The following is a 21,272-nucleotide window of genomic DNA, read 5'->3' on the forward strand; positions in this document are numbered from 1 at the left end:
GACCTCTGATGACCATGTCGCCAGCATGATAATTTTCACGAGCCTACGGCAACATTCATAACCCCTATGGATAGGAAAAATAAACAATGAAAACAAACAAGCAAAAAAAAAAAAAAAAAAAAACCAAAACCAAAAACAACAACAACAAAAAAACCCCAGAAGCCTTGGTCCTTTTATTACCGTGCTATAAATATTTTCAAGTGTAGGCCTTGGTCAATGGGTATCCTGGAGGTTCTGAACAATTTGCATGTCCTAATACTAATTCTGTCCTTCTCTTTTTTTCTGGCTAGCTGGCATCAGCACAGAGGGGCGGGAGAATGACATCACCACAGGATGATGACTGAGAATGACATCACACAACTGAGTGTGAGTCAAAGATCCCACAGGGTCACCCTGTAGCACTGGAGTGTGGGGCTTACAGCTGGGCCTAAATGGAGTTCTGTTTCTCCTCCTGTCTGTGCTGCTGTGTGACTGACATCTGCTCCAGGCTCCTTCGTCGCCTAAGTGTCCTATATGATCCCACAGCATGGGAGTTCTAAGCCAGGGCTGACTGGGAACGTGAGGCAGGGTGAGGAGGCACAGAGAGAAGTGCTTTCTGGGGGATGGTCCTTCTCTCTACTTCCTGTTAAATGAGCAGGCTCTTGGAATCCTTTATACTCTCTCCATGGTGCCTGCCTCCTCCTCGCCGGGTTCTGTTTTACCTGGAGGTTACCTACTCTGGTTGATCTTGATGGCAAACCACTTCTTAACAAACTACAGTTCTTCTTCAGTGGGAGCTGTGACTCAGAGCAGTTTCTTGCTTGACCGAGTAAGATTCCCTAAATGGACCGGCCTGCTCCACTTCAGAGGGGAATCCTGTCTGGTTAAGTGACCTGAACTTTCTCCTATGAGCAGGAGGCAAATTAAGGCTATTCAGAGGCTCTTAGAGGACACCCCTTAAAGACTTTTTGCCAGCATTTCTAATTTCCATATTCCCTACAGGTGTTAGAATTGGTGGTGCATGAGTGTTAGCAGCAAGAGAGCAGAGAGATTTGTTGCAAATTTCAAATGGGCAATCCTGGATGCACTAATCAGCCAGCTGGTATCTCGGGACTGTCGAGAGCCCCTTGTCAAGCTCATTACTCCAGCGTGGCATCCCAGAGGAGTGGCTTGGATCACGCCTGCACTATAATGAGAGAGCTGAAGGGCCCTTGACCACATCCCACTTAGCGCAAGGTCAACATTGCCAAACACTAGCCAAGTGCAGCCAACTCAGGCGTTTGCTGGCCGAGCCTTCTGTCACCAATAGGCACAGAATCCCAGCAGGCCAGCTCCCCCAGGGCTGCTCCAAACCCTGTCATTTCAGGTGCGGTAAATGAACCCCAAACCTACATAAAATGTAAATTTTTTTTGCTAAAAATTTCTGTATCTATTAAGTACCTCTTGTGTTTCAGAGTAAGTCAGACATATTTTCCGAAACTCTGAGGCCCTGGACTTAGGAACTATAAAGTCCTAACATACTTCCCCTTCAGTTTCCAAGATCAAGCCTTCTGCGCTAATGCAAGCATGACCTCCCCTTAGCCTGAATTCCAAACATCATAAAACATTTGGGAAGGGTACTGTGGTCAAAGTCCCAAGCCAGTGGGAGAGACCTCAGTTAGAGGAGGGTAGGCAGGACCTCAGCGTGCTAATGAGCACCATCGCTTTGCAAAAGCACATTTCCTAAACAGTGGGGAGGAGAAGAGAGGATTTCCTACCAGCCCCTCTCAGGTAGCAATGAGTGCCTAGGCAACTATCATGTGGTTCTGTGAGGGGCAGGAGGATCCCAGGGCAGGCTGCAGAGGAGTGTAGGCTGAGGGGAGGGGATTCAATTTTGTGCCAGGAGACTCAGCCACTCACTTAACCAGCTTGCTTTGTGTGTGCTCTGTTTGACACTAACAATGGTGGTGTGACAATAGGGGAGGCTGAGCAAAGTGTGGGTCTCTGAGGCGGCTAAATTAGAAGTTCCCATCAGATCCAATTGATGGAGAGAGTTTAGCAGGACAAGAATGAGCTTTAGGTGCGTCTGGGTTTTAGTCAGATGCTTCATGTTTGTATTAACCAAAAAGCTGTAGGCTTCTGTCTGGAAGATGGTGTCAGGTGAATTCTTTCTCAGCCCCCGCCAGCCAGCCCCCAAATGACTGTTCTTCTCCATCTCCCGATAGATGTTTCTATCCCTCTGGCCATCTTCCTGAGACTTTTTCCCTTCCAAAGTGGGATCACAGAAAAGTAGTGACCTCGACTGATAGAGAAGTTTCAATCATGGAGCCTCAATCAGAAAGCCCAGGGCAGGGGACAGATTCAGCTCCCTATGCTCAGGCTATTACTGGCCAGAAATGATGGCAGGGTCAAGCTAGACAAGTTCTCTCAAGCTACCTTTTCACACCATGCTTGGAAGATGGGGTGGAGAAACACCGTCCAGATACTAAGGGCGCTGCTCTTTTGTTTGTTCCAGCATCTGGGTGTGCAAAGCATGAGTGTATGGTGTGTGTGTGTACACATGAGTGTGGGAATGTGGCCTGCATGTGCTGTGAGCATGCGTGGGGGCCAGAATATAGCCTGTGATGTCAATCCTTGCTTCCTGAAGAGACGGGGTCTCTGTTGCCTGCCACACTGTGTATAGGGGACTAGCTGGTCCATATGATTCTAGAGGTCCTCCTGTCTCTACCTTCTATCCTGCCCTAGACGCACCAGAGTCACAGACCAGATGTGCACCATCATGCTGGCTTACTAAATACTATTTCTTAAAACAATCAGGCGCATCAAGAAACTTGCCGTGGAAATTGCTAAAAATGGTCCAGATCCTCTTGAGTGAGAAAGGGAATTATTTAATTACTTTCCACAATTTTAAGCTGTGATGGTGATGACATTCAGGGATGCTGGACCATGCAGAAGGACTGGTCTCTCCTTGCTCTGCTAATCCAGCCCCATGTTCTGTTTTTTTATCCCTCTGCGTGATGTGAGCGCTGATGTCAGGTTACATAATGCTGACATTGGTTCCAGCTTCCTTCTGCCTTTGATTTTGGGGTGCAGTGATTTCACCCCAGGCCTCAGTGTGACCAGCCATAAAATGGGAAGGACTGTTGAAGGAACTCACAGGGAGTTACTTCACACCAGGCCTGGGTTGAAGGAACTCACAGGGAGTTACTTCACACAAGGCCTGGTGCACAGCAACCTCGGAGGAAATGTTTGCCGTTATTGTACGTCCAAACAGTGTAGATTTCAGCATCTTTCCAAACCGTGGCACTGCCTGTACACAGCTGCTGCTGCTTCTGGAGACGTGAAAGCAGCCAGGTGGCTGGAGTTCCTACGTGCTGTGCTGTGATCTTTTGAGAACGGACAAACCATATTCCACACGGATGAGACCTCCTCTGTGGAGCAGAAGGCGAATGAATACAAATGCCAATTTACAAAAGGTGCCTTTTAGCCGCAGATGCCAAATTAAATTTCCAGCAAATCCTTTTAGAGAGGGGTCAGTTTTTCATAAAATGTGGTGTCCTGAATTCTATGTAAAAGCTTTCCTTTGGAAATCCCATTTATGCCTTCCTTCCCCTCCCCCCTTCCCCAGTCACCCACCCCCCAACGCTTTAATTACAGTGAAGGGGGGATTAGTCAGTTCAGCCCCAGGGAGTTCTATACAGAGCATCTCTGAATAAAACTAAAGAGAAAATGGCAGCCAGGCAGAGAGCAAAGAGAACAGACAAGACTGATTGATTGATCGGATCCCATCAGATATTTAGAACCACAGAGAAAAATCACAACAGAAATGAGATAAGACTCCTTACTCACTTCCCTCCTCAACATGCCTGAGCAGGTACCCAGGAGCCCAGGCTAGACACCCCCCTCCCCAGCTCCTCTGGACCTATCCTTGCTCTGTTGATGTTGTTTTTAGACTGAAAAGGACTCAGAGGGTAGCCCGTCACAGGCTGTGTCAGGAGGCGCTGCAGGGCTACATTTTACAGTGAGAACTTCTGGATGCCCACTCCCTTGGGAGAGCAGACCCAGTATCCTGAGGGAGGCTCACTTTTGATTTCCTGTTTCGGGACCTGGGCTTCATGCTTCCTCAATTTAATTGTGGTTTTAGAAGACCAAATGGCATCTCCTTAAAATTCAGTTAATGTTCCGCTCCATTTTCAGAGGAAGGGGAAATGATACGGGTTCCTAGGTATGCTGTTATCTGAGGGTATTCAACAAGAATCTCGGGAGCAGAGAAGGAGATTGGTCTGGGATGACTAATACTACCGTGCACACCGGCAATAACTACACACATCATAGTGTACCCTCACAGTGAATCCAACATAAGCATGTATTGTTAAGTCCCTGGCCCAAAGCACAGAAGAATAAAAAGATATGTCCTAAGTAAGTAGTGGAGCCTGCATATAAACTTAAATCTACCCACTCCAAACTGCTGAGCTTTCCTTTTATTGTTATCTTATTTCTTCTTATAGTATTATTATTGTTGTTGTTGTTGTTTTCTTATAATCTTGGTTTTTGTTTTATTCTCATCAAGAGATAAACTCACTCTCTTAGGAAGGCAGTGCCTTTTAAACTGCAAGAGCGTGAAGTCTAAAGGGGCAAGACCTCAACAGGTCTTCTTCACCTCAGAGGCCTAGGGTGGGTCCTGGGACTTTGTTTTTGGAAAAGTTCCAGATGGTTCTGAGCTGCTGGTCGGGGAAGTACTGCTTACGGGGTTTTCCATTCTCTTGGCATTTATGTTGCCTGCAGAGCCTAGATGAGCTTGCGGTGGTCAGCTCAGATTTTGAGGTAATTGTGTGGTGACAATATATAATGCCATCCACTGTGTGATAATATATAATGCCATCCACTGTGTGATAATATATAATGCCATCTACCGTGAGCTGGGCACTGGATGTGCTTAGCTGTGTGTGCTCTTTACCCCCAGCCCTATTTATAGAGGAAGGAAAAGAGGGCACAGAGCCAATTAAGGGCAGAGGGCATCTCAGTTTTTTGCTTTGGTCCTAAATGTACTTGGCTAAAAGCTGTCAGGGGCTGGTTCTCCCTGTGTACTGAGATTCGAACGCTCTCAAAGAACACGGAGCAGGAACCACTTTGGTTCCAGCCAACCCTGCGAGTGGGCTCCTGGCTGAAGGCAGAGGGAGTGACCCACATAATCAGAGTCAGGGGCTTGCTTCTGCACTACACAACCTGGAGGTTGAAGCGTATCCCAGGCAAAAGATAAGGCGCCGAGTTAGAGCATTCTAGTATCCAGATGTTGCCAGGAGAACAGGAGAATGTAGCAGGTGGCACCTTGGTGGGATAGAAAAAGGACAAAGACAACTCTTCCATTCCCAGAAGGGAAATAACTGCCCCCCCCCCCCCGTCACACTGGGACAGAACAGCCAATGGGATATAGTTTGAATGGAGTCAACGGGGTGGGGGGTGTCTCACCAGCTAAGTTTTCTGTGTTCTTTGGCAACAGAAAGCTAACACATTTCCCATCAAACAACAAACCCAGTACAGGAAGACGTCCCACAGTTTAGAGGTCTCTGCCCAGATCAGCAGCTAGGAAGCATGGATGAGCCACGACCCTGCCCTGCTCCTGATTTCACACACCAAGCCCTCACCTGCTTTGGGACTTTGGATATGGGAGCTGTGTGCCCATTCCCAGCCCGGGAACTTTCACAAGCAGAGAGAGCAGCACCGGGGGCTGCTTGAGGCAGGAGGTAGGCAGGAGGTAGGCGGGAGGTAGGCGGGGAGGAAGCGGACAGAGTTACTCACAGAGTCCGGATCTTTGGCATGTGGTTGAAGCTGGTGACCAGGATGCGGCTGATGTTGTTATTGTTGAGGGTGCTGCAGAGACAGAGGTAAACATGAATGAGGGGCCCTGAGATGTTCATAGGTATGGGGGAGGGACATATGTGACTGTAAAAAAAAAAACAAAACCCAACAGGTAAGAACCAGAACAGCCAAGTATCTCTGCAGACAATGGGGAATCTACAGTCCTGTGTCTCATATGGGTTCCCCCACTGTCTGGAACAGTAAATCCATGACTCAATCTTGGTGTGCGTTGGGTGGCTCATTACAACATCTTTAACTCTTTGTTTTCAAAGATGCGTTGTATTTTGAATCATGCCTATGAATGCGTATGTGGGTATGGGCACATGGGTGCTGGTGCCCACACAGGTCAGAGGCACTGGATCCCCCTGCAACTGCCTGGCACGGGGGCTGTGAGAGGAACCTGGGTCCTCATTATGTGCAGTACAGACAAAGAATGGTGGAGCTCTCTCTCTAGCCCCAGCATCTTTAACTCTTACAGAGACAAGTCAGTTACATGCGACTGTTCTCTCTTAGGGAGAGGGAAGACCTGCTCTATTTGGTTGGTAGTGCAGAACCCCCAAAGGAGATGTTACACTCTTGTTACAGATGATGAGGGGAACTGCAGCCCGGGCAGGGCAACTCTCCAGCTTTGCAGCCAATGCTCAGCCCTGCAGGTGGTATCTGACCACGCCCTCTCTCACTCTACCCTTCTCCAGTCAGCACACACTGCCTGCACATGGTGCTATGCTATTCCAGCCTTATCTTATCTCAAGAGGAGCTAAGTCTCCTCTTCCCGGTGCTCTCCTTGACCATGGATGGAGTTCCCATGGGGCAGTGTCCTTTTGACAGAGAAAAGCACGGAGAAAGATGTGAGCTGTACAAACGAACCTAATGAAATGAAGCTGCAGAAGAATCTAAACCAGGATCGAAGAAAGCACTGCCTTAGTTTACCCAATAAAAAAAACCCATTCTGAAGCGCAGAGGAATGTGGTAGTGAAGGAAAGCTCTCTGCAGTTCAGGTCAGTGACCACACACTGGAGGGGTGGCAATGCCTGGGAAGGCTAAGCCTGGTTCTCTGACTCTGACCTCACCCCTGCTTTCTTTTGTATTCCAAAGGGCAAGAACTGGATCCGGCTTTTGGTCTGTACTTCCCGCTGCCCACTTGCTCCACAGCCTTTCTTTTCTCTGATTGGTTTTTTCCCCATCCTACCCTCTTCTCATTAACCCTGTTTCTCGTACTCTCCTTTAGGCCGCCATTGGTCTTCACTGGCTCAAGAAGGGGCCATTGCGAGTCAGGAAGTCTGTGCTGTGGGCTCGTGGCAGATATATCATTACCTTCATCTTAAAGCGCCTTCGCTGTGAGCTACAGACTCAGGACATGGCATACATGCTCAGTAAATACAGAGCATCAATTTACTGACCACGCTGGAGAGAATCTAGTCCTATCCTGGAGTGTTCAATTCCTCACTTCAGCCTTCCAAAGAGAAAGGGTGCATTACCCAAACACTGTCACCCCATACCCCAAACCAAGGCATCCTATAGATTACTTCTTCAGCCCTTGTGTCCTGAGTCCCAAGCAGAGTTCCAGTGACCACATCTGCCACACAAATGCACTCCTCAAATGGCCTGGTCTCTTCATTACTTGCTTGGCCAATAGAAGGAAGGTTGGGTTGGGGCCACAGAGGAAAAGAGCCTAGTTCTCATTCCCCTCACCCCCTGACATTCACTGTATGTGCACTGTGTATCTGGTACTATGTTAGGCATTCAATAGAGATATGCAAACCCACTTACAACTGTGTGTGTGTGTGTGTGTGTACCTCACACTGCTGCAAACTTTCTGGTTATTTTGTATAGATCTCCCCGCAACTTTGTATGTGTGTGTGTGTGTGTGTGTGTCTGTCTGTCTGTCTTCCCACACACCCAGGAAGCCTTTAGAGTATTTTAGTCAGGCAACACTAAATAAGAATTCACCACCCCCATTAGGCTGGGCTACTATTCTCTTCTGGATCAGGAAAGTAAGTCTCCAGGAGAGAAGCAAAGCTGTCACTTTTCCAGTCACCCCAGAATTTCAGGGTCTACACTCAGGGGATGGCATTATGTGCCAGGTAGTGCCTACAAAGAACAAAGCCAGGAAGGAAGCAGGTGGGGCGCTGGGTTCAGATCCCACCTACAGAGCTTAGCAGATTCGGCCAAACAGAAAAGCCACCTTGCCTGCCTGTAGCTAGGTTTGCAGAATGACTACCAAACAGAACGACGAGCATCCTCTTCATTACTCGAAGGCAAAGCACAAGAAGGCTCAGTGACCCTAGCCGGCCACCCCTCGGGTAGAGTCCACAGCCAGCCCTCACCACTCGGCTGCAGACGCAGGGCAGCTACACTCAGGCTCCGGCTGGAACGGCATCCAGCAGTAGCCCAGCAGCAGTGACTTATTAACGTATTACGACACTGATATTTAAATGCGAGCCGTAATGAGAGCTATAAAACATTTACGATAATAGCAATTATTCCAGAGCTCAAATGACTAAACACAGTATTCACACTTTCAATGATTTGCTGCTTGAGTCTGGCTGGCCCGGGGATGTCAGAAGGTTGCTAACCTCTTAGACACACTGATTGCCCTGGAAGCCACAGTTGCTGTTTTGCTAAGAAACACAGATTCCTTTGATTTCTGGCGTTGGCAGCTTCGGCCCAGGGAGGGGGCACCACGCTCTGTCTGGCTCTTAGGTCCTGCCTAAGCAGCTGGCATTCAATGGGAGAGCTGGCACAAGGTCCCCAGTGCAGAGGGGCCGAGCCTGTGAACATGGGGCCTCAAAGGCAGAGCTCTCGTTAGAGTCTGGCTCTGCCGTTTAGAGCCTACGTCACCGTGGATAACTTTCAGAATCTCATTACTTTTCTCCTTTGCAACACAGGAGTACAAATAATGATCTCACAGAGAGCAGGAGCCTCTGAGACGGAGGTAGGCTCTGGGCTGTGGCTCAGTATCTTACCCTTCGATTCCTCTCAGCAAGATGTGGAAAGATGACTCGGTGGGTAAAGCGTGGGGCCTTGCAATCACGAGAAGCTGAGACTATGCCTAGGGCTCACACGGGTTCCTCTTATTACCCGGTAAAGCAAGAGGTGGTGTCAAGACTTAAATCCAAGCAAGTGTGGTCTCGGGGATGAGATGTATGTAGCTTCCTGTTGCTGCTGTAACAGATGACCAGGACTTTGGAGCCTTGAATTTATTCTCCTACAGTTTGGAGGTCCTAAATCTACAGTGGGTCTAGGAGAGTGCACTTCTTTGGGGGTGGAGGTTTGTTTTCTTGGTATTGTAACTTGGTGGGGGGAGGGGTCTACATGCCTTGGGCAAGGCTCCCTTCCTTCTGTCACTTCAGCTTCTTAGGATCTCACTCTGATCGTCTCCTCCCCCTTTTAAGGAACCGAGTGATTACATTTACAACATCCCTCTGCCCACGAGATCTTTAATTTGGTCTCATTTTATGTGACTACTGAGTGTGACACCCACAGATTTCTGAGCTGAGGATGGTGGGATCCTTGGGAGGCCTTTATTTAGCCAACCGCTAATCCCTTGAAATGAGCTAAATAAAGCACTTAGTATGGGGGAGGGCTCAGAACTGAAATTCAGGGATTGTTGCTGATGCTGCTGTCCGTGGCTTTTGGTCAGGCCTTTCCATCAGGCCTCCACAGAGTCTCATTTGGTGCAGCTAGCACTCTGAGGTCAGGATGAGTAGTCCCACTTTGGAGCAGTCAGAGGCTAGGGAAGGCTAAGGGTCCTGCGTGGGCCACACACCGGCTGTTGGTGAATTCTGGACTGACTGTTCTTTCTTCTCGTCATGATTCCCTGACTTACCCACTGTCGTTTGCTTTTAGGAGAGCTTGCCACTGCAGTAAAGTCCTTATCTGTCCTCACATCTACTCTGGACCCAAAGCTAGGAGATGTGTGCCACCCTCTTGTCACCTTTTATAAGCCTTAACAGCAGAAAACAAAAGGCTCCCTCTGCCAATGTTCCTGGTCTGCTTTCCCCCACAGTTGTTTGGCCCTGCTCTGTGCTACAGTGACCTTGTCAACCTCATGCCCCTGGGTCTACCTTCAGCCACTTCAAGTTGCTCTTTGGAAGCTATGTGGAGAAAATGTTCTTCTCCCAAACTATCCAGATAAGATTGGAGTTTTTATTCCCCTCTAAGTAAATACTATTAATTCAGCATTTTGCTTTAGGTTAGCTCAAATCTGGGGTTAAATGTATTCTGTTAATTTCTGTTTTATGTGGATGGGTGTTTAGCCTGCATGCCTGATGCCTGAGACAAGCAGAAGGAGGCATTAGATCCCCCGGAACTGGAGTTAGAGATGGTTGTAAGCTACCATATCAGAACTAGGACCTGGACCTTAGGGAAGAGTAGCCATCGCTCTTACCCACCAGCCCATCTTCTTCAGATAGGGTTCTGTTAATTTCAGGACAATCTGGCCTCCCCCATTTTCAACCACCCCAAAGGACACTTGGTTCCAAAAGGAGATGTCAACCTGAAGCCTATTGGACACATCTCCCTTCCTCACAGGGTTGGAGTGACAGTTCACCCCTTCCATGTCTCTCTTATTAGGGTTCTACCCCATTATAAATGCTGTCTTCAAGGCCGAGGCCTGAATGCCAGCCCATTGGCCTTTAGGCTCTGTTGTAGTTGGAGCACAGCCATCTAATAAAAAGTGACCAATGCTACACTTGCCTGTTGATTGTGAGCATTAGAAAGGGTCTCTTAGACTTTTTATTCCAGGGGCAGCCATTCTCCCAGCAACTACATGGAGGTTCACTACTGCCTGTAATTCTAGTTCTAGGGAATCTGCTATTCTCTTGTGGCTGCTATAGGTACCAGATATATATATATATATCTGTATCTGTATATATGTATATACATATATACATGCCCTCATATGTATATATACATACATATACATATGTATATGTATACAAACACATATATACACATATATATACATATATACACACATATATACATACATATATGTATATACATGCAATTAAAACATCCATAGACATAAAAACAAATAATAAAATTAATTAATTTATTTCAAGCCATAAAGGATTAGCCAGTTCACTCACAGGTGCCCTGCAGTTTCTTAGTCAAATGCTGGGATACTGGGATACAGGGGCTCACCCATAACAATGAATGCACAAGGGGGCAGTGCACATGACAGTTAGCTCCAGATTCTGGAACAGGCCAAATCCCATCCCATAAGCTTGCTTTTGCCAATAAAGTTCCATTTGTTTATTTTTGTGCTGTCTGCGACTGCTTTTGTGTGAAGCCTAAAATATTTGCTATCAGGCTCTGCCATTCTGATCCTGTGTCTGCCAGGGAAAAGTCCTGGTAAATCAGAACTAGTCAGGAAAACTAGGGGATTAAGTCAAAGGCGTTAGAACTTAGAAACAAAAAGAGGCGCAAATAATTTTAGGAACCCAGTGGTGATAATTAACAGACCCACAGGCAGAGAGTTAAACTCCTAGCCAGCACACCATACGCCCTGCCTGGACTGACCCTAAAGTTTTTACACATGTAGTGCTGTGTGGGGACCAGGGCCAATACAAGATGTATCCACACTGGGCTGGTTAGGGAATAGAAGCAGGCAGTGATTCTCAGAGCACAGCTCCAGACCAGCGACATCACCTAAGAATGTTAGCCATGCTTCTCAGTCCACTCAGACCTTCTGAGTACAACTCTTGGGGCTGGTGGCCATGCTGTTCATTTTAACGAGCCCTCCAGAGGCTCCTTACACAAGCCCTTTTTCTTGTTCTCCTGGGGCTCAAACACAGGGTTCGAGGCATGCATGAATGACACGACTGATTTCCTTCCCCAGCCTTTTGCTATTAGTTTAAATTTTGAGACAGGGTCTCACCAAGTTGACTAGGCTGCCCCTGAATTTGCAATGCTCCTGCCTCAGTCTCCAAAGTAGCTGCCATTATGAATGCCGCCGCTGCAGCACTTGGCTCACCTCACAATGGACACCCACTGAACAAGATGCGGGAGCGAAGAACAGGCTCTCCTGCCTGTAAGTGGACAGGTCAGTATACACGATGGCTGAAGACCTCTTTTATGGCAGGGATGGTGATTTCCCAATTAGGAACAGGGGGTTGTAACCACCACTGGGGAGATCTGGTGTGGCTTCTGCCCCTGCCCCAGCTCTTAATTAGTCTCTGCTAGGTGCCAATGTGCAGTTCTCTCTTGAGTCATTTGAGGTAGCCATCTTTGATCTAAGGAGCTCTGACCAGCTACATCCACTCCACCCTGGCTGCCTTAATAAGGCTGACATTTCCCTCTGTCTCCTCCCATTAGGCCATCGCTTTATCACTGTGAGCTGTCTTGGCTCTGGGTGTAATCTGCATGTTGTGTGTCCATAACACCATGTAATTGGTTCTAATGCAACAATATTATCTGTGCACTATTGTGTGCGAACGTATCCCATAATTGCAAAAGCAGGCATCTGCGGTGAATGCAACTACAGCCTCCCACTGGGCCAAGCTTCCTGGGTTCTGAGAACCCCTCTGATATGCACCCTCTCCAGACAGCCAGGCTTGGTAGACTGGCCCATTCATTCCTAGCCTCCAAGCAGACTTCCTTCTCCCTAAGCCTAGATAAGTGAGGTGGCTCCTTCCTCGATGGTCACCTTGTCAAATCAGCAGCAGCCACTTTTGTTTAAAGTGAGTCTGGGCATGGCCGATGTCTCATGCTTGAAAGCTAGCTAGAACTACCTCCAACAGTGCTTCTGTAGAACTCAGGATGCAGAGCCACTGAGTGTAAACACTGGGGTGAGACCCTGGTGTGGGAAACATCTAAACCCCTGGCAAGGGGAATGTGAAGGAAGCACTGCAGGGGCGCTGGGAGCCTATCAACTTTAAGAGGAGGGGCAGGGAGTCTGCCCTTGCTTCCCCTCCCTCTTGCTTGACTCAGGGAAGGCAAAGGGAATGAAACTCACTGCCGTTCCTAAATGGCTGGCTCTCTTCTCTGGCTCTCGAACTGGCTGTTATTCTTCTGAAAACCATCATGCACCAGGAATCAGAACTTGTGGTGGGTGACCAACTCCTTACACTTCTCAAGATCCCAGGAGTGGAATCTTGAAGTGAGCGTTTGGTCTCTCAGCTCTTATCAGCGTGTCCATGGCTTATCTCTACCGACTTGGTCCTCGGAGAGCACCCACCGATGCCCAGTGGGCCCACTGAACTCGAGATAGACACCTGTACCTACGCCTCTACTGCACTATGGTTACCTGGGGTATCCACAGCCTTTGTGGATGAAGCTCTTTCTACTGTTTATCTTATAGGGAGGTGGGATTTGCCTTCTCTCTTAGCTCTGTACTGTTCTAATTTGTCCTGATGCTCTAGTCAACTCTAGAAGTCAGGAAGGAGGAAGAGATGGTGATCAACCCTTTGAGAAAATCTCAAACGAACGCTCCATGTTCTCTCATGATCTCCCCAGTTTCTGCTGCTGAGTTCAACCTGTCTGGAAAGAATAGTGCTTTGAGGTCAGACTGCCTAGACTTGCCAGCGAAGGTGACCATAATGACAGACAGTCACAATAGCAGTAATGATGCTGACACTCTGCCTGCGTGGCCTGGGCACTGTGCACACACTATCTCATTTCTTTTTCCTAAGTCCAGAAATCCACACCTTACGCTCATTTGTTAACCCGTGAGAACTATGCACAGCATACACACTGCCGTTCTGTGGAGACTATATCCATTCACAGCCAGGTGTGTTATCAGGGCCGGTAGTTGTCAGTATTACATGGTAGAGGTGGGCCATATTGCTTTGTGCTGTGGTTGACATGTCAGGGACAAGGCTCACTGTTGAGTTGCTCAGAGGCAACAGCCCTGCTCTTGTTCTATAAGGAGGAAGAGCTCAGAATGTGGGGGAGCCATTGAGGCTGCGTGCAAGAGAAGACAATTGTGACCCAACGCCTTTTAAGGAAAAGGCTTGGTCAATAGGTAAAAATGTTACCCCAAATCATCACGGTCCTTGGTGCTATAGGCCAAATGGGCGTTTACAAATACACCCCAGAACCTAAAGCTCCTTAACCTAAGCCATTCTTTCTCCCATTGGACTGAGAAATAGGTGTCTGAGGTCAGATGAGGCAGGAGAAGGATGACAGGCGGCCACCGAACCTCCATCACCTGCTCTCAGCTATCCTGGGTGCCACGTACGTAATACCAAGTTCCCCCGATCTCCCTGTGGACCGTTTAAATTAAAGCTCATAACCATTGTGTGGGCATATAATGAAAGCAACTGATGCCGCACTGATTGGACCATTACTCTCAACTGTTAGAAAACATAATGATCTCACAAGGGGCCTTATTCACTGACGTATAGCAGCCGGGCTCTCATCTGACACCTCAAATTAGCAGCCAAAGCAATAACAGCTGGGGTTTTTGTCTCAATATTTGTACCCGGCTCTAAAGTGATTTGGCACTGGGTGAGTGTTATTTTTAAACACACAGCACTCACCGCCAAGTAACATTTTAAATGGTCTCCAGGTGTCATGTAAAACCTACAGAAATAAATAAAAACAATCAGATGCCAATTTGGGTCTTTGATGGGGAGGATTCCTTAACAAAAGGGCTTGTCTTCGGTTCTTCTTTCATTATAGATTTAGATTACAACAGACAGATTCCTCTCCATCCACTCAACAGAGCCTCCGCGTTAAGAAAGGAAAAGAGAAGATGCTTTGAAAAGCATAGAGAGGGAAGAGCCGGGGGTGGGGGGGGTGGGGGGGGAAGGAGAGGGGGGCCCTCACACGCTGCTGGTTGCTTTTGCTTGGCCTGGCACCTGCTTGTGTAAGTATTTATCATGCCCTGGTATCTTTGGTGAGGGCATGCTGAAGAACTCATTTGCAGATACTAGCTATGGCTCAGAATGGTCCAACTGCTTACTGCTTTACAACTTGGTTAACCAAAAAAAAAAAAAAAAAAAAAAAAAAAAAAAAAAACCAATATGCCATAGGATATAATGGGACCAAGAAAGCAGTGGTCTTCCCTTTCCCTTTTGTTGTGTATAGGATGAAATCTGGCTGCGAAACTGCCCTATGCAGGAGCCAGACAAATAAACGCCACTATGCCAAGGTATCTGCAGTAGGCCCCGTGTGGAAGAGTGACATCCAACTTCTATAGCCCCTGGGCAGATTGGTTGGCATCAAGAAGAGAAGAAATAGATATGTTTTTGAAATCTCAGTTGTACTTGGTGTCTCACCTAGTCAGAAAAGAAGGAGGGTAGTGATTAAATACTCAATAACGGGATGTCACACCATCTTCATAAGGCCAGCAAGACTGTATCTGCTTTTCTTTTTTTTTAAAAAAAAGATTTATTTACTTATTTTTATTTTATGTGTATCAATATTTTGCCTGTAATGTATATATGTTCATTGTGTGTGTCCCTGGTGTCCACAAAGAACAGAAGAGGGTACCAAATCTCCTAGAACCAGAGTTACAGACACCACCTTTATGTGGGTACTGGGAATTGAACCTAGGACTTCTGAAAGAGAAGCCAGTGCTCTTAACCACTGAGCCACCTCTCCAGTCCTGGAAAGACTCTTCTGTGCTTCATTATACAAGCAGGGCTAGTGGCATGTTTGACACATGGGAAGATTCAGTAAACATTTACCAAATGGGTGGTTTGTTTAAAGAAAAGGGTGGAGTTTGGGGGCATCTTTTGATACAAATAAATGTCCAAATTGAACAGCTTTCTGTGCTAATCCAGGGGACAACTCAATTATCTACAGGAGTGGGCTGCACAGGGACTGCAGTAAATGCACCTTCCTAAATGGATTGTCACTTCGAATTTCCAGAACCTGGGCTAAGCTGGGTGCAGTGTCTCCAGGATTTCCTTTTTATTCTTTAAAGAGAAATGTGAATCCCACTGGATTTTCATAGGAAATCTTTTGTGCTTTTAAGATGGCAACACTCACTTACAGAGACAAAATCCATAAATGAACCAAATACCTGGGAAGTAGATTTGGTTTATAGGGGCCAGGTTTCAGGTTCTGACTCAAACATTGAACAATTTGAATTAGGACTCTCTCTCTCTCTCTCTCTCACACACACACACACACACACACACACAAACACACACACACACACACACATTCACGCACACACACACACACATTCACGCACACATACACACATTAAGAATAACTCTCTTGATGGCACACATAAGCTGTGGTTAAACTTTTCCTCTGCGTGTCATCCCCTGAAGGGGAGCGATCCCTTGAAGGGCAGCTATCCCCTGAGAAATATTCCCTGGAAACCTACTACTCAGATTCCCTGTCTTTAAACCCAGCCTGATACAATGGTGTCTTCTACTCCAAGATTATCACTTGGTGACAAACATCCCGGAGTTTCTGTTCTTGGGGGCACACCTCCCAGCAGGTGCATCTCTGCCTGTCCAAGAATTCCACTCCTCCGTCCTATGGCTGCACGCTGAGTCACTGCCTGCAAACAGTTCGTAAAGGAGCCAAGTCAGAGAAACTACACAGTAGGCTTACAGCTTTGTTCTCTGGCTGAGACCCAAAGAGATCTCTGATACGCATAGTGGGGAGGGACTCTGTTGGAGAGCTGGGTACAATTCAGGCCTTGGCTTATCTGCACTTACAAAAACAAGTGTGTGGGGGTGGTGTCTAGGATTTACTAATTGAGCTTCCACTCAGTAATGTTAGCTGAGGAATGATGAACTGGGACCCCTCCCTGGCTACCCTCTAACTGGGCAGAGATACTGGGCTGGTCATTTTCTAGGCAGTGGCTGGCCATATGTTTGGAAGGGCCTAGGAAGGCAGAGTGCTGTCCTCATGCAGAATGCAAAATGTTCCCTTAGGCAAGCCCAGGGATCAAGGGATGATGCCACAGACAGGACACAGAGTCTGGCTTCACTAATTTTTGTTTCCTGTCTGGTAATACAGAGAAGCAGACGGCCATAAAAAAACATTGGACAAGGAGCCAAAAGGACTGTTTTCTGGCCTGGTTCTGCCACGAAATTTTCCTATAGCTGCAAACCCTTCACTTAAGCTTTCCAGGGGGATTTTTTTTTTCCTTTTAAAATGAAGAGAGCTTCCCACCCTCCAGGGTCTTTCTAGTTCTTAATTTCACAAATTCCAGGAGGGTGGGTGCTGATTGTAAAAAGGCCATTGCTGGATTGTGAATAGCTTTCAAAGCACAACTTTAAGTGTCCTGGATTCCCAGCTGTGCACACGGGCAGGGCACCTGGCCAGACTCTACAAGTCACTTTCAGTCCCCAGAACTTGGCATGTGACAACAGTTACAAACAAGGCTTCATTTCTTCCTCTCTCTTTGTGCAGATACCTGGTTCAGCTTCTGTGTGGCCAGTAGGCCTCTTTCCCTAACTGGATGCTGTGTTTCCGATTCATGTTTGGAGATCGATGGGGCCAGACAAGGAAGTTGAGTTTGCCTCTCAGTTGAGTACCAAGCAAACAGAAGCCATTTACAAGACTGGGAGAAGGGAACACTGACCATGAGAATTAATGTTTACAGAGGTCTGACTCTGGTGAGATGTGACTGCAATGATTATATTCCAGGAGTTTTGAAAATGGGTCTTTTGAGGGTGTAAGATCTAGATGTTTAAATTAAGGTAGAGGAAGGCCAGGGTAGAAAGGATGATGGATGTTTAAGATATAGCAACAGCAAGGGAGGTTTGGAGACTCAGGTCTGGAAAGAACTCTGGAATAGTGCATAGGGCATGCCAAGTCCAAGCAGCACCCAGACTTCCAGTTAGCCCTCAACAGGCACTGTACCATTAGGTGCTAAATGTGGATATTTAAATTTTCATTAGTTGAAGTGAGGTGTGATGAAATAATTTATTCTCATGTGCATGTGCTCAAGAGTCACGCCTGACTTGTGGCTACCACATACACCCCACAGATGTTGTGGTATCTCCTTCACAGGAAGGCCTAGTGGATAGAGTTGCTGGACATGGTTACAGCCATGTGTGTACCCTCTCATGCCTACAGACAGTCAACGAAGGCTGGAAATATATTATTTTATATAAAAATCATGTGAATTCTAAATGTTGGGAATGGATTCTCATTTTCTTTTTGAGACAGGGCTGTCCTAAGCAGCTCAAGTTGGCTGGCACTCACCCTGGAGCCCAGGGTGGACTTGAACCCCTGATCTTGCCTCACCTTTCTGAGTTCTGAGAATACACCTGTACAGTGTGCTTAGCTCTACTAGTTTGTAAACAGTGCAAACAACAACAGTGCAAAACTCGACAAGAAGCTCAAACCTTATACCTGAGAACCAGGCACACACACACACACACACACACACAATAGGAAGATCTGCTTCAAAGCTCTTTGTTAGTAAAGAACAATTCAGCTATCTTAGCACCCCTCTTTACCTAGGAACATACACCAGTGCATGTTCAAATAACCAGCTTTCACTGAAGAGGGAAATGAAACCACAAGGTACCTCAGACTGCAGATTCTTTAAGGACTAAAAATGTTGGTCATTTAAATGTAAAAATTATTATAGACTTCCAATTACTTTCTTTTAAAACTTTTTATGAAGCCAGAGTTCTCAAAACCTAGTTAGTTTAAACATAGGACCACCGCCACACACAGAGACGGAAGGACTCTGGAAGAGGTAATGTGTTACATAGCACAAGGGGCCTTAGAAAGAAGCCGGTGCCTGTCCGAGTATGCTGAAGGCTGGAGAGAATTCATAAAATGCAATTTAATCCTGATAGTCTGGGGCACATTGCAATTTGCAGTATAGTGTCAAAAAATCATATTCAGGGATATTTTAAGAGTTTCATTAAGCAATGACAGTTCTAAATTCAAAACCGTGCAATGAGTAAACACCAACTCCAGGATTGTTAAGACAAACGCGCAGCGCCCCCCCTCCCCCCGCCCCGCAAGAGAAACCCAGGTGACGCATTCCATAAAAATAAATGAAAATGAATCTCATCTATTAGGATGCACCAATTTTCACTGTAGCTCTGATTTTGTTCAGTATTAAAAGTAAGAGAGGACTAGGGTGGGGCAAAGATACCATTTGGCTGGAGAATTGCAAAAATCACAGGTAATGTGAGACAGGGCTGCTTCTGTCAAACACCTTGGTCAACCATAACACACTAGGACAGCCACACCTTAATTTTGTTCTGGGCCAGAATACAACAACATTCTATAGAGAAATTGTGGTGTGGTGGGTCTCTGTTTAGTTTATTAATTTCACCCTGACTGGGTGCCTTGTACTTTAGCTGACGACCTACTATGCGTAGCAGGTGAGACAGTACCAAGTGTCCACCAACTTCAGTTTTCTCTATCCTCGTTTGTTAGGCACACTAGTGACTTCTCCTTTAATCTACACAATAGCTCTATGGGATATGTAGGATGCTCTCAGTGTCCAGTGAGTGTCCTCTTTTATCTAGTCTGATGACAGCGGCCTGGCTTCCTGCTCCTTGAGAATACCTCCAAGCCCCATACCTCTCAACCTTGGGGCAGTTCTGTGGATGCATATCTGATGCTGATTAAGCTAGGTGTAGATCTGACAACCCTATGAACCAGCTTTTCAAAGAGAAAAACCATGGTTCCTGCATTATTCTATGCAATGAGAATGGCCCCTGGCCACACTGGTGCATTTACTTCTTCCTATGGCTTGGGCATTAGAGTGTATCATTGATAATTTTTAGCTGTGTTATTATAGTAGAGTAGTTAGGTGCAAGGGCTTAGGTTTTGTGCAGAAATGAAGCTGAACACTGGACTACGAATCCCCTTGACCTGGCCAGTGTCACTTTGGAGAACTTAATTCACATCCTCCAATCCTCAGTCTCCTCACTGGTTGAGCTGGATTAATATAATCTATCCTATAAAGTTATGGCATATACTTACATAAAAGGCCACCCCCTTAAAGTCTTAGCTTAGCTGTCTAAAACATGCTCCAAAAGGAAGGCAGACACTCAAAAGTAGTGGATACCCATGCATAGAGGAACCAATGAGATCCCTAACAACTCACATCTTACGTTACCATGCTATGTAATATATTAGTATGACATTATTATCGTTAGCCGGAGTGGAGTGGAGGCAGCTCAGTTGAAGTGGAAGACAGATCTCCATTTGCACTGAACTCCATGTTTTCTGAACTGGACAGTCCTTAACCACCTCAACACCAGCGCCTCTCACCCCTCAGCTAGGACATCACCATAGGCTGGAAGAGCATCAAGACTCATCAATTCATTTTTCCACCTTCCTCTAACACCAGAAAAAGAACTTCTTCCTATTTACCCTTCTCTGTTTATGTGTGGGTACAATGCCTGGCCATGCCACATCAGCCTGCATGTGGCTGAAGTACAACTACATCAGGAGTCAGGTGAACACTGAGTCGGTCGTGTTAGGATGTCTGAGACCAGTTGCTACTGCTTTAAAACCAAAGTGAATTTGGAGGCCAGCTTAACTCTTGAGAGGAACCCCACAGGATATGAGTCATGAGGCATTCCTGGCTGTTCCTGGGGTGTCCTTGCTCAGTTTTGGGAGTCCTAGACTCCATGTTACTCAGGACTCTCTGCATACAATTCAAAAATTCTGGCAGGCTCTGGCCCGCAGCACGTGACCTGGCAGTCTGCTGACACGGTGTATTCACACTTCAGGGTTGTCTGGGTTGGCAGTGAACATAAAGGAGACCAAATGGATGGCAGAGGAGGATGGAAGCAGGACAGAGGCTTCTTGGCCATGGATGACCACTGCAGTGCAGAACCGTGGGCTCAGGGTTGCCAGCGGTGTCTGGATTTTTGAGAGACACTGGAAATTTCAATGTTTATGTAGGTGATCCCAATTTTAAAATGTGAAATGTTACTCATTTGTATGTGTGTGTGTGTGTGTGTGTGTGTGTGTGTATATATATATATATATATATATATTTACAGAATAAAAAAATATCTTGTCTATACAATATGGTTTGTGGTCTAGTCTGCAATGTCTACTTTGAAAGAGAGCAGAAAGGTGGGCTGACCTTAGATTCTGTCATGGACATGTTTGTCCTTCCCCAACTCCCTTAACATTATCGGACTGTAATGGTAGGTGGATCTTGAAAAGGCGAGCTATGTTTAGGATCCCCAACCTTGCCAGGGGGTCCTCTTTGAACAGCAGTTGTACGGCACACAACGCCCAAAGAAGGCAAAGAACAGACCAAGGAGCTAAGACCTCTGGGTTCCAATTTCTCTACCAATGACAGTTTACTGTTGACCTTGGGGACATAAAGACTGGATGACAGGGGTACCGAGGGTGCAGAAGGTTAGAAGGGATGGCTCTTCCTCCAGTCACAGCCATTTTCTCTACACGTTACCTGAGCAATAGTTGATCATTATGGAGACCCCTAAAGGTCCTGCCAGTGGTGAAGTCACTGAATCTCCCAAATTGACAAGTAACATTAATAGGAACAAGACCACAAGATCTTTAGACCTGCATATACAGAT

The 21,272-nt window shown here is 46.7% G+C and overlaps 1 protein-coding gene across 1 annotated transcript in view; it reads right to left on the minus strand.

Annotated features, from left to right (window-relative positions):
• Nucleotides 1–21,272, minus strand: part of Slit3 (slit guidance ligand 3) — a 595,031-nt gene that overhangs the window by 141,796 nt on the left and 431,963 nt on the right. The window contains exon 7 of the mRNA XM_052194961.1: nt 5,758–5,829. Coding sequence (XP_052050921.1) covers nt 5,758–5,829 — 72 coding nt within the window. The remainder of the gene's footprint in view (nt 1–5,757; nt 5,830–21,272) is intronic.

This window comes from Apodemus sylvaticus, chromosome 10 (genome assembly GCF_947179515.1).
Source record: "Apodemus sylvaticus chromosome 10, mApoSyl1.1, whole genome shotgun sequence".
Classification (NCBI taxonomy): Eukaryota; Metazoa; Chordata; class Mammalia; order Rodentia; family Muridae; genus Apodemus; species Apodemus sylvaticus.